At 46.4% G+C, this 13975-nt stretch overlaps 1 protein-coding gene across 2 annotated transcripts in view; it reads right to left on the bottom strand.

The window, feature by feature from the left end:
- The window catches only part of LIMD1 (LIM domain containing 1), a 69760-nt gene that overhangs the window by 33472 nt on the left and 22313 nt on the right, over window positions 1–13975 (bottom strand). The window contains exon 2 of one of the 2 annotated variants that reach the window (XM_027097037.1): window positions 55–156. The exons of the other annotated variant lie outside the window; for it this stretch is intronic. Within the exon in view, the coding sequence (XP_026952838.1) occupies window positions 55–156 (102 nt within the window). The remainder of the gene's footprint in view (window positions 1–54; window positions 157–13975) is intronic. 2 annotated transcript variants of the gene reach the window in all.

The following is a 13975-nucleotide window of genomic DNA, read 5'->3' as shown; positions in this document are numbered from 1 at the left end:
ACACACACACACACACACACACACACACACACACACACACACACACACACTTACTGCAGGCCGCACAGGTGAAGCACGCGTCGTGGTAGAGGTTCCCCATGGCCTGGCAGGCCTGGCCGGCCCCAAACACCCCCTTGCTGCATTTCACACAGGCTCCTGCAAGGGAAAGAACACAGCAGTGAGTCAGGAGGGAAACAGTGTAAAGTGAGTGATAAAAAGCCAATGGACAGGGCTTCCCTGGTGTCGCAGTGGTTGAGAGTCCGCCTGCCGATGCAGGGGACACGGGTTCATGCCCCGGTCTGGGAAGATCCCGCATGCCGCAGAGCGGCTAGGCCTGTGAGCCATGGCCGCTGAGCCTGTGCATCCGGAGCCTGTGCTCCGCAACGGGAGAGGCCACAACAGTGAGAGGTCCGTGTACCGCAAAAAAAAAAAAAAGCCAACGGACAAAGCAAGATACCCACCCCTTCCCCTAACCAGCCCATCACCAAATCCGGAGGATTACTCCTTTGCAATGTCTTTCTCTCATGCTCTCTCCCTCCGTCAGCCTTTCAACTATCAGTTCTTTCCACTGCAGGAATCAGGCCCCAGGCTCGTGTTCAGGCCCCCTCCACACCAGTGTGCTAATGTTCAGAACACCTCCACTTCTTCCATCTCCTCCGTTGCCCAAAGCTTTCAAAGCCTCCCACCGTTATAAGACAATGTCCAAATGCTGCACCAGGATTACAATATGCCAAATACACAGGTTGGGCAACTTCAAACAAATTATTTCCTTTAATTTACAATGGGAACCACCAACGGGGATTTACTAACCTCACTTTTTACAATGAGTGATCAGGCCCCCAAGCCCCAGGTCTCTCAGACTGCAAGCCCAGTGCTCTGCCCTGCGCCTGCGCCTGGCCATTGGGTCTCAGCTCCTCGCCTTTGCTCGGGGCTCCCCTGTCTGTGCCCTATGCCCACTCTTCGGTTCCTTTATATGGTCCCTTATGTGGGCCAGTCCACATAAAAGGAGGTGTTGTAATCTCCCTTCCAAAGAACTCCCCCATTATAGTCAAATGAAAAAGATCACAGTTATGTAAATAATGCATGAAATTATTTTTAAAAGATTCAAGAAGGAAATATAGCAAAACTGTAAAATTATGGCTGGTTTTACTTCTTTCCATCTTCTGTATTAAAAAAAACTTACAAGGGCAGGCATGGTTATAGCTGAAAAAAGTCTAGTCTCAAGAAGTGTTTGGATCTGTTTTTTTTAATTTTAAAAAATTTTTAATTTTATGGCCGTGCCGAGTGGCTTGTGGGATCTTAGTTCCCTAACCAGGGATTGAACCCGGGCCCATGGCACTGAAAGCATCGAGTCCTAACCACTGGACTGCCAGGGAATTCCCCTGGATCTGTTTAAATATACTGTATAATGTTAAAATTTTTGAAAAATCAATTATACATCTCTATACAGTTTATATATAAAATATATATAACTAATTTTTCAAAAATTTAAATATATATAAAAAGGTCCCCCGGCATCCATCAGGGTAGCCAGCTCATGTCCTTCGTCAGGGGCTCAGCCAGCCTTTTCTAGCTCTGCTTCCCATCTGTCAGGCTGCAAATCCCCAGTCACATTCTGCCTACAGGGCAGAAAGCCCTGTGTTTCAGAGTTCTTATCATTTCAAGTTGATAAACTGCATCACCTTCAAAGGAAGTCCTAGCTAACACATCCTTCAGGAAACACGCCCACACCTACCACACCAGGTGCACAGAGAACACACTCAGCCCAGGGCCCTCACGTCGCTTCACCAACACTCCCTTAGGAAGCAGGTGATGCCGTCTGTAGGAACAGTACTGGGTCAGCCGAGAAAACTGGCTCTTGGGGGAATTCGCTTAAGGAAAGTTCTAGGGATCACAAGTGGTGGTTATTTGTAGTCCTTCTGCTTTAACATTTTATTATGAAAACTTTCAAGCATGCAGTAAAATGGGAAGAATCATACAGGGAACACTCATATGCCCACCACCTCAATTCTACAATTGTTAGCATTTTGCTGCCCATCCCTTAATCAATGCAACCATCCATCTTATTTGTGATACATTTCACAGTAAGATGCAGACAGCAGTCCACTTCACCCTGAACACTTCAGCCTGCATATCATTAATGAGTCCATTATTTGCTTACAGTTATTTTTTCAAGATAAAATTCAAACAGTGAAATGCACAAATTATAAGTCTATCATCCAATGAGTTTTGACAAGTAACCTATGTAATGTAAACCTAGATCAAGATATAGAACGTTTCCAACACCCCAGCAAGTTCCCCAAGGCCCTTCTCTTCCGCCTTTTCTTACTGGCTATGAAATTACCTTTGTATGTGGGTACGCATGCACGCACACGCACACGCACACACATATGCAGGATGAAACTGCTGGACAGCTGGTATTTCTGTACCTAGCAAACAGCATGATGAAACTGAAAACATCGAGGAACTCAGAGGCATCAGCATTTCTTTTTGTCTGATTACCTCACATACAACTTAGGCTGCTCTCAAGTCAAGAAATACATCCTTTCCGGGCAAACTGCATTCCTTTGCTGGCACAATCAGAGCTGTGTCCAGCTAGCAGGGAAGAGTGAAGACGGCAGGGTTCTGCCAGTACCACTCCTCTCTAAACCTGTTGCAGCAGGCTTATCACTCTAGAAACCAATGGTGCTGGCGGCCGGCCAATGAAGCAGGTGGCCCAGGTGGGCATTTAGGCATGTGTGTGGACATGGAAGCAATGGGGTTGGAGTGCCTAGCACTGGACACGGCACCTACTGTGCTGTGGCAGGTTACTGGTTACATGGGCACTGCCTGCCTCTCCTAGTGAATTGGGAGCACCTTCAAGATAGGGGCCACATCGATGTAAACTGGTGTAGCCATTATAGAAAACAGTCTGGTGGTTCCTTAAGAAACTAAAACTAGAATTACCATATGATCCAATAATCCCACTCCTGGGCATGTATCCAGAAAAGACAAAAACTCTTATTTGAAAAGATACATGCACCCCGATGTTCACAGCGGTAATATTTACAATAGCCAACATATGGAAGCAACCCAAGTGCTTCAACAGATGAATGGATAAAGAAGATGTGGTGTATATATACACACAATGGAATATTACTCAGCCATAAAAGGAATGAACTAATGCCTTTTGCAGCAACGTGGATGGACCTAGAGATTATCATATTATGTGAAGTAAGTCAGACAGAGAAAGACATTATTATATGTGAAACCTAAAAAGCAACACAAATGAACTTATTTACAAAAAAGAAATAGACTCACAGACATAGAAAACAACCTTATGGTTACCGAAGGGAAAAGAGGGGGAGGGATAAATTAGCAGTATGGGATTAACAGATACAAACTACTGTATATAAAATAGATAACAAGGATTTACTGTACAGCACAGGGAACACATATTCAATATCTTGTAATAACATTATGGAAAAGAATCTGAAAAAGAATATATATATTCTTTTCACTTCGCTGTACACCTGAAACTAATACAATATTGTAAATGGACTATACTTCAGTAAAATAAATAAATAAAAATGTTTGAAACATAAAATAAAATAAAATCCAAATAAAGAGAGACAGGGCCACGTCTTAACTGTGGCCTCTGCAAGGGTCCCGTGAAGAACTGTTGAGCTGAATCACTTTCTGTGCAGCTCCGCGTATAGCCTGTGTCGCCTCCCCTCTACCCTGGCCCTCACCTCCTTGTACCTGGGGTACACACACCCCTGTAAATGCCTTTTACAGAGTCTTATGCATCTCTGAACACCTGCAGCCCCTGACAAAGTGCACTCCTATGCCCTCAACAAACATACATAAAAATAGAGAAACAGACAACGTGGGCCTCTACTGAGCCCTGGTTGACGGTATAATTCAAACATGGTGACGGGGGGAGAACTTTCTCTTGAAAAACGGCAACTATCGGACAAAGAGAAGGTATTAATTATACTATTTGGTGATCCTGGGGTTGATTTCCAGACCACCCATCCCAAGTGCCCTGGGACTGGACTCTAAACCTTTACAAAGAGCAACACCGGCTGGTTTGTCCGGCAGCAACCAAAGCACGCTCAAAGCAGCCTGGATGGAACCTCAAAGCAACGTGAATGTAATTCTGCTCACGAACATGGATCAAAACCACCCCAAGCACAACCTCACTTCTTCCCTCTCCATCACTGTGGTCTCTGCACTTAAGCCCCGTAGAAATGTTAGCTGCAAAGCACAGAGAAGCAGTGAGACTCAACTGAAGCAGTGATCAGCCCTTCCACCTGTCTGCATGGGGAGTGCGGGAAGAGGACCCCCTTGGAGACAGCTTGCCAGGAAGGAGAGGTGGAATACATCTCCTGAGTCAGAGGGATGCTCCTGGGTCACAAGGACATGAACTCGTCTTGCCTGGGCTTGGGGAATAAAATCAGACCACCTCTCACTCAAGCTCGTAAAGTGAGAGGCAGGGTGGGCAGCATCTTCCAGTGGACACTGACAACTGCCCAGGCCTCCCTGGGCTTCCTGCTGCGTTATCTCTCCACATCAGGCCTTCCTCCGCTCCTGCAGCCAGCAGAGTGACACTCTCTCTGGCTTCCTCTTAACCCAAGGGCTGGGACCTACTGACTTCAGCATCCCCCTCGCTCTCTCTCATTCCTTGGGGATGCTGACATCCTTTCTCACCACTCTGAGCATCGAGCGCAGATACAAAACAAGGAAGGAAGCCGCTTGTGCTCTAAACCATCAGTCACGGATGGAGGAGGTCCCACAAGAAGCCAAGTAGGTAAGAAAATATTTCATCCCTGTGGCTTGTGGTAAATGGATAGAAAAGTACTTCATGGGCAAGAAATAGATCTAGTCTTCCTTTGGCAGGAAAAAAAAAAAAAAGACAAAGTAAATTTCATATTCTAGGAAATAACGTACCTCCCAGAGCCTGAGCTAGGAGTGTTCACCCAGTGCATGCTGAATGTGCATCCCCTTTCTCAAACCCACGTTCTAGAAATCCTCGAAAGGTGCTGTAACTTGCTGAAGGTCACACCGCTGGGAGGTTTGAAAGATGGAATTTGAGCCCAAGTTCTAACTCAAAGGTCCCATTATTCCCATCTGGTTGGCAGCGGTGTGGCTATTCCTGCAACACACATGCCCCCCCCCCCCAAAAAAAGAAGGAGCTCCTTCCTCACCCCCCGCCCCCCCACCCCCCAACATACAACCTGTTCAGGGATTCAGACCCAAGACCAGCCCTGTCCCAGATCTCCTGGTGGCCACCCGGCCCACCTCCCATGCTGGCCTATCCCACGCACACAAGGCCATCTTTCTGCCAGGGACCTCCATCACAAGGCCGCCCCCACACAGACCCTCTGTTCCTCCTACCCTTCTGCCAGGGACACTGCAGCTGAAGGATTCACCCCACGAGTGCTTCCCCACCATTCACTCGGAGCCAGGCTCTCTGCAGACGCTGGCAGTAGGATGGTGAGCAGCGCGACTGCACTCTGACCCCTGCCCTCATGGAAGGGTCATCCAAGGAGCCAGGAAACCAGACTATGCCACTACTGATAGGTGAGCTGACCAATCTCACCCAAAGTCCTGTGCTGTAAGTTTGCTTAAGTGGCCAGGGCCGAGCAGAGGCTCGGGCTTGTGAAATAATAAGAAATACATATATTGGTCTCTGCCCCAAGTTTCTGCTAATATTTGGTTTTTGACCCCAGTTCCTGACACAGAGCTCCTAAATCCCTTGGAATTTCCTGGGCAAAATGAGCATCTTTTGCTCTAATGAGGAAACACTGCGTGGGCTCCTGGTTGGGGGCTGGTCACCAGAAAGACCAAGCCAGGCTTATAAGTTTGGAACTTTCAGCCCTACCCCTCCGTCCTCCAGGGAGGGGAGAGGGGCTGGAAAATGAGTTAATAATCAATCGTGCCTACATGATGAAGCCTCCTCAATGTACAGGATTCAGAGAGCTTCGAGGTTGGTGAACACAACCACATGCCAGGAGGGTAACACACCCCAACTACACCAGGCAGAAGCTTCTGTACTCAGGACCCTTCCAGACCTTTTCCTATGTATCTCTTCATCCAACTGTTAAACTGTATCCTTCATCATATCCTTTATAATAAACTGGTAAATGTGTTTCCCTAAGTTCTGTGAGTCATTAAGGCAAATAATCAAACCCAAGGAGGGGGTGGGGGGAACTCTGATTTATAGCCAGTCAGAGGCATAGTTGGCAAAGTGGGAGGGGGACTTGTAGGACTGAGTCCTTCCTTAACCTGTGGGGTCTGTGCTAACTCCAGTTAGCATCAGATTGAATTGAACTGTAGGACACCTGGCTGGTGTCGGAGAATTGGTTGGTGTGGGAAAAACCACACATCTGGTGTCAGAAGTGTGAGCACTAGTAGCACAAAGAAACAAAGTGAGTTTTTCCGAGACAGGACTCGACAAGAAGAAAAGACTCCTAGACACCCTTTGCTTTCCACATGGTCCCTTAGTTAGAAGATTTTAAAGGAAATCCTTACTTTTCCTCAACAGAGGAAAGTCATAAAATGTCAATCACATATTACTATAGTAATCCAAGCTCCAAAACCAGGAGGAAAGTGAGGGAAAGAAGGAATTAAACTTTAAGAGAAGGGAGGAAAGGATATGCAACTATTGCCCTGTAGTTAGACTCACTGCCCTTTAATCCATTCTCCAAACTCTAGCCAGAGGGATCTTCTTTTAAACAGCTTTAATGAGGTATAAGTGACACCCAATAAACTGCACATATTTAAAGTGTACAATTTGATAACTTTTGACATTTGAATACACCTGTGAAAGCATCACCACAATTAGGACAGTGAACACACCCACCATCCCCAAAGATTCCACATGTCCTCACACCTTTTCTAATGGCCCCTCCCTGGGCAACCACTGCTCTGCTTTCTGTCAGCAGAGGTCAGTTTGGAAGGCTATGCTCACCACTATACCACCAATGTGAGCTCAGTTTGTATTTTCTAGAGGTTATATACATGGAGCCTAGAGCATGTACTCGTTTTTTGTCTGGTTTCTTTCACTCAGCATAATGATTCTGAGATTCACCCAGCTTCTGTATACACCGAGAGTTCATTCCTTTTCATTGCTGAGTTGTTGTCCATTGTGTGATGGGACCACCATTTTCTTATCCACTCAGCTGGTGATGAACATGAGTGGTTTCCACTTTGGGGCTGTTACAAATAAAGCTGCTTGTGTACAAGTGTTTATGTACAGACATATTTCTCCTTTTCTCTTGGGTAACTTAGGAGTGGATTGGCTCAGGCTTATGGTAAGTGTATATTTAACTTTTTAAAAAGCTGCCCAGACTACCCCGGTGGTCTAGTGGGTAAGACTCCGAGCTCCCAATGCAGGCAGCCAGGGTTCGATCCTTGGTCGGGGAACTAGATCCCGAAGGCTGCAACTAAGAGTTTGCATGCCACAACTAAGAAGCCTGTATGCCGCAACTAAGAGTCCAAGTGCTGCAACTAAAAGATCCTGCATGCTGCAACTAAGACCTGGTGCAGTCAAAATAAATAAATAAATTTTTTTTTTAAAAAAGAAGAAGCCTTTACCCATTCATCTGTCGATGGACATTTAGGTTGTTTCCATGTCTTGGCTATTGTAAATAGTGCTGCTGTAAACACAGGGGTGCCTGTATCTTTCTGAATTATAGTTTTGTCTGGATATATGCCAAGGATTGGGATTGCTGGATCATATGGCAACTCTTAGTTTTTTGAGGAACCTCCATACTGTTTTCCATAGTAGCTGCACCAGTTTACATTCCCACCAACAGTGTAGGATGGTTCTGCTTTCTCCACACCTTCTCCAGCATTTGTTATTTGTAGACTTATTTTTTTTAATTTTTATTTGTTTATTTGGCAGGGGCTACTCTTTGTTGCGGTGTGCGGACTTCTCATTGCAGTGGCTTCTCTCATTGTGGAGCACGGGCTCTAGGCACACGGGCTTCAGTAGTTGTGGCTCATGGGCTCAGTAGTTGGGCCTCGTGGGCTCTAGAGCGCAGGCTCAGTAGTTGTGGTGCACGGGCTTAGCTGCTCTGCAGCATGTGGGATCTTCCCGGGCCAGGGCTCGAACCCGTGTCCCCTTGGCAGGTGGATTCTTAACCACTGCGCCACCAGGGAAGTCCCCTCAGCAGCCTTTTAACTCAAGGAGTCTCCCAGGCTCTCTCTCCCTTCTCCCTCCTTGTGTCAATGTCTGGAAACTCTCTCAAGGCAGTAAGCTGGGACAATCATAGGGCCGACCCATTTGCTTCCCGTCTCTCAAGGATCATTGTCTATCCTTGCCTGAATCCAGTATCTTGAAAACCTTTTGTTCATATACTAATTCAAGCCGGCCTAACTCTCTTGGTGCACAACAGTGGTTCCCAAACGGCTTAGCGGGGAGAAATTTTTCTCAAAAAAAGTATCAGTGGAACCTCAAGAGTATATAACAGACAAAAGGGAAACCACGACACTTGAGATGGGACAGAGCCCACTCTGCCTCCTGGAATGTCCCGGCCCACTGCAACAGTTCCAGGAAGATTATTTGAGAACGAATAACACAGCCTAACTGATCGAATGCAGACACCACCCAGTCTAGCCTGGGCAGCGTTCCATGTGAAGGAAGTGATCCCAAATTGGCATTCAATGATCTCCTGTACACCCAGAGCCAAAAAACAGATTGGGTTTAGGGCCATGGCATCTTCCCTACTGGCTTGCAAAGGCAGGATTTATAAACAAGGAGGCCCGCAAAGCAGCCTCAGCGTGAGGTTTTGGCTACAGCAGAATCCCTGCCTCCTTACTGCAGACAGCCTGAGGACCGTGCAGCACTCCTTCAACTGAACACACAGCCAAGTCGCCACCTTTTATTGTTAGGATAAGGTTTGAAATAAAAAGATTCCATCAGGCCGGCCAATGGGAGTGGCCCTGCACCTCCAGCTCACACCTGGGCCTTGTTCGGGTGACCACTCCTCTCCCAGTGAGGAAGGGAGGCCTCTGAGAGGTGCGGGCGTCCTTTTTAGCTCTGAACGGATGCTGCACATCACATGGCATCACACAGCCGTGGACCACATACTACGCTGAAAGGGGGCTGAAGCCAGGGGCAGGGCACCCAGTCAGGTTGGGGGTGGCTGAGAGGACAGATTTGGATGAATTAGTCTGCACACAAGTTGAGCAAGGCTTTTTCTCAGCAGAAAGTTGCAGCCTATGGACCTGGGCGGCTCTGGGCAGCTCTGGGAGTCAACAGGTTCTAGAAGAGGGGCCAAGCGTTTGACAGAGCTGGACCAATGGCCTCAGCAGCAGACTTCCTCCTAGCCACAATATAAGCTCATGGAAAGAGCCCTGAAGGCGGTGGGTGCCGGGCTCCTGCCTCCCAGGCAGAGGGCTGCCTCTCAAGGAAGGAATCAAAGTAGATGCCCACCATCACCTCCAGAGACTCTGGTTCCAATTTGGGGGTGGGACCACAGTGCCTCAGTTGACTCTAAGGCTCGGCCAAGGCTGAGAACCATGGATGCAGATAACACAACAAAACACATCCTCCCCGGCACCCGGGCCTCCCCTGCCTGCCCTCTCTCCCACGCACCCTGTAGTTCCCAGGTCAAGGGGTGATACTCTCACCAAGCTACAAAGGACGTACTCAAGGCCATCCTGGGCTATGGGGTCATTGCAGCAGGCTACTTTCTTCAATCTCAAAGCTATTCAAAACCAGCGACGGCTTCACTTCATTGCAGTGGGAAGGGAAGTTTCTCTCGCAGTTTCCCAATCACCACCGTAAGCTCTAGCTAGCCTTGCCAGACAACCTGCAGGGGCACTTCTGCCCCAGCGCACTCCCATTCTCTGGCCCGAATCATTCCCTGCCCTCCGCTCTCCAAAGGAAAGAGTTCAACAGCCTCCAGGGCACCCTGTGCTGTGGCTTCTGGGCTCGCCCACCTGCGTACTCCCCCTCCTCCAGTCTCTCTGCACAGAGCCCAGTTATCTTTCTCAACTCTAATCCAAAATAGAAATATGCCAATCAGCACAGGAAAAGGTGTTCCACCCAGGAGCCAAATGCAAAGGTGGGTGCCACTCGTCACTGTCTCAGCGGCGAAGACGAAAACAATGATAATAACAATAGTAAGAGTGTCACGGGGGTGCAGAGAAAAGGGCATTCTCGTACACTGTTAGTGGAAGCATAAATGTAGACGACCTTTCTGGAGGGCAGTGTGGCACCACCTATTGCAAGCCTTAAAAATGGGACTTCCCTGGCGGACCAGTGGTTAAGACTCCAAGCTTCCACTGCAGGAGGCGTGGGTTTGATCCCTGGTCGGGGAACTAAGATCCCGCACGTGGCATGGCGCGGTAAGTAAATAAATAACTAGAAGAAAGCCTTAAAAAGTCTTCACGCCATTTGATCCAAGAATTTATTAGAATTTTTCCCAAAGAAAAAAATCAAAGATGCTGCCCAAAATGGATATGCAGAGACAGTAAGCAGATGAGTGGCTGCCTCGGACTGGGGGAGAGGGGGCAAGGGGGCATCTGCTAATGGGGGTGGGCTTTCTTTTTGGGGTGATGAAGATGTTCTAAATTAGACAATGGTGATGGTTGTACAACTCAGTGAATATACTAAAAGCTGTTGAATTGTATGTACACTATCAAAGGGTGGATTTATGGCATGTGAATTATAGCTCAGTAAAGCAGTTATAAAAAAACAAAAAGTCGGGCTTCACTGGTGGCGCAGTGGTTGGGAGTCCGCCTGCCGATGCAGGGGACGTGGGTTCGTGCCCCGGTCTGGGAAGATCCCGTGAGCCCGTGAGCCATGGCCGCTGAGCCTGCGCGTCCGGAGCCTGTGCTCCGCAACGGGAGAGGCTACAACAGTGAGAGGCCCGTGTAACGCAAAATAAATAAATATTTACTACACAACTTAAAAAAATCATACTCTACAGCGGTGCCACCCAATAGAACTTTTTCTGTGATAATGAAAATGTTCTATTCTGGATTGTCCAATATGACCGCTCAAGTGGCTGCTGAGCCCTTGAAATGTGGCTAGTACACCTAAGTAATTGGATTTTTTAAGTTTAAATAATCCCATGTATTGAGCAACACAGTTCTAGAGTATTCTTTTATGACATCAACTGTTCACAATACAATGTTAAATGAAAAAAGGGGAGGGGACCACGATGCATATGGACACATTGTTCTCTATTCTGTTTTTCTAAAGAGTATATTTACAGATAAAGTCATGACCACGAGGATGAACACTAATTATCGTCCATGTTCACTGCTGAGAAGTAGGGGTTAGGGAGGATTTTTATGGTATTCTTTAACCTCTTCATATATTCGAAAATGAAGATACATTACCATCATAATCAAAAACAAGGTTTTTTTTAAGATTTAAACAATGTTTTCAATATAATGCAAATCCGCCACCTCACACTCTGATACCTACGGGAAGAGTGCTCCTCAGAGCATCCTGCAGCCCTTCAACCAGCCCCTCCCCACACACAAAGTTGCTGCTCCCCCCACCCCACCCCCAAGTTCATTCACTTTCAGGGGCTTCTCACGTGATTTTGGACTCACAAATAAGTTGTAAAAGTAATACAAAGACTTTCTATATACCCTTCATCCAGATTTCCCAAATGTTAACTCTTGTACGACCACAGTACAATTACCAAAGATCAGGAAATTAACACTGATATAATACATATTATATATATTATACACACACACACACACACATACACACACATACACTAATCTATAGACCTCATTCAAATTTCAACAACTGTCCCACTAATGTCATTTTTCTTGGACCAGGAGCCAATGCCAGAACTAAATCCACTGCATTTAGTAAGTGTCTCCTTGGTCTCCTTTTATGAGAGACAGATCCTTAATCTGTTTTTGTCTTATGTGACCTTGACACTTTTGAAGAGTAGTGGTCAATTATTTTGCACACTGTCTCTCATTTTGGTCGTGTCTAATGTTTTCTCATGATCAGATTGAGGTTATGTGTATCTGGCAGGAACACCCCAGAAGTAATGATGTGCCCTTTACAGCGCATCATATCAGGATATACATGCTATTGATACGTCTTAACTACTGGTGAGATTAACTTTGATCTCTTCTTAAGGCAGAGTTTGCCAGGTTTCTCCACTGTGAAGTTTTACTTTCTCTTTGTAATTATTAAGACATTTATGGGAAAACACTTTGACATTAAGCAAATACCCATTTCTTCATCATATATTTTTGCCCACTATTCAGCCTCCACTGATTCTTGCCTGAAACAATTATTACAATGGTCTTTTCAAATGGTGACCTTTCTATCTTCATCTTTCTTTCTACATTTCACTAATAGGATCTTCTGTACAAGAGTTTCCCCCCCAATTCTCCCCATTTATTTATTTCAGTAAGGACTTATGGATATTTATTTTATTCTCTGGGTTATAATCCATTTCTATCATTATTTGTTTTGTTGCTCAAATTGTCACAGATTTTGAAGCCAGTTTCTCAAGGTAGCTCACTTCTAACATCACTCTTTCTTGTGAGAAGGCTCAAAATTGTGCATTTTCCCCAGGATCTTTGCACAAACATAAACTGCTAGAACAAACGTCAACCTCCAGCAGAACCCATTTTGAAGGCTGAGTGGTACAGCATTTATATCACTACTCCCTTACCTGTCAGATTATTCTGCGTAACCCTCTCTTGACATTGGTTCAATTTCCCTCCAGCATCTCAGAATCCCCCAGCCGACTTCCCCCACCACCTGCTTTTCTCCTAGATTATTTTCTTGCCTTTGGCCTCAGACTCCTCTGATTTCTCAAAGGAGGCTCAGTTGCGTTTCTCACCCCCTTCAGCTCTCAGCTCAAAAAAGGGTTGTCAGATAAAATACTAGTCGCCCAGTCAACTGTGAATTTTAGATAAACAGTGAGCAATTCTTTAGTGTAAGTATACCGCGTGCAAATTTGAATCTCAGGTAAATGAATAATTGTGTAGTATAAGTATGTCCCAAACATTGCATGGTACATACTTACACACTAAAAAAATATTCATTGTTTCTCTGAAATTCAAATTCAACTGGGTGTCCTATATTTTCATTTGTTAAATCTGGCAACCCAAGTTCAAGCATAAAGAAGAGGCGGCATTTATTGTCCACACAATTGGTGACCAATTTAGGCAAGAAGATAAGCAGCTAAAACACTTTAGAGTTCATTATCCTTTTCTAGGGAGCGTTTTGTTTTTGTTTTTGTTTTTTAAACACTTTTACTGCAGTATAACATGCATAAAGAAAACCCCATGGTTTACGACTCAATGATTTTTCCCAAAATAAGCACTCCTGTGTAAACACCAAGCACATCAGGACATGGAGCATCGCCAGCCCCAGGATCAGGGTCCACTCCTGCTGAGCCTGAGGATGGCCCGGCCCCCTCCTGTGGTGGATCTGGAAAGAGTGGCTTTGGGCATAAACACTGGGTTCAGATCCCACCTTGGGCACAAGTCCAGTTTCCTCACCTGCCAGATAAGTTTTAATAACATATACATTTCATGGGGTAACTTTGAGGATTAACTGAGATCATGTAAGTGCCTGCAACTGCTCCCAGCACACGGGAGGTACCCCAGAAAAGTTCATTTCCTTCCCTCCCTTTCCAGGAAAGGGGTTTTCCTCCCTAGTTACCTACCAGGCCTGAGACTGAAAACATATCAGCCACTCTCCTGACAGGCACCCACACTCCAAATACCTCACAAAACTCCTGAGTCCTTCTGTGGGGGACCCCCAGGCACTCAGATCTGAGCTCCCCTCCACTCCCCCAGGGCATCTAACCGCACAGAGGGGTAACTGCTCCTGCCCAGCACACGTGGGCGCTCGATGGACGTTGGCTCATTGAATGAATGAATGAATGAATGAGTGGATCAACCCACACACCCCGCCCCGGCTCCTCTGCTGCCCATACGGCTCCGTGCATTTCCCTACTCGGCACTTTCCCAGCCTCCCGGTGCT

This window comes from Aethalodelphis obliquidens, unplaced genomic scaffold (genome assembly GCF_003676395.1).
Source record: "Aethalodelphis obliquidens isolate GAN/ISIS:26980383/991018 unplaced genomic scaffold, ASM367639v1 scaffold111, whole genome shotgun sequence".
NCBI classification, from domain to species: domain Eukaryota; kingdom Metazoa; phylum Chordata; class Mammalia; order Artiodactyla; family Delphinidae; genus Aethalodelphis; species Aethalodelphis obliquidens.
Note: the sequence above shows the minus strand (reverse complement) of the source record. Positions and strands in the feature narration are given on the sequence as shown.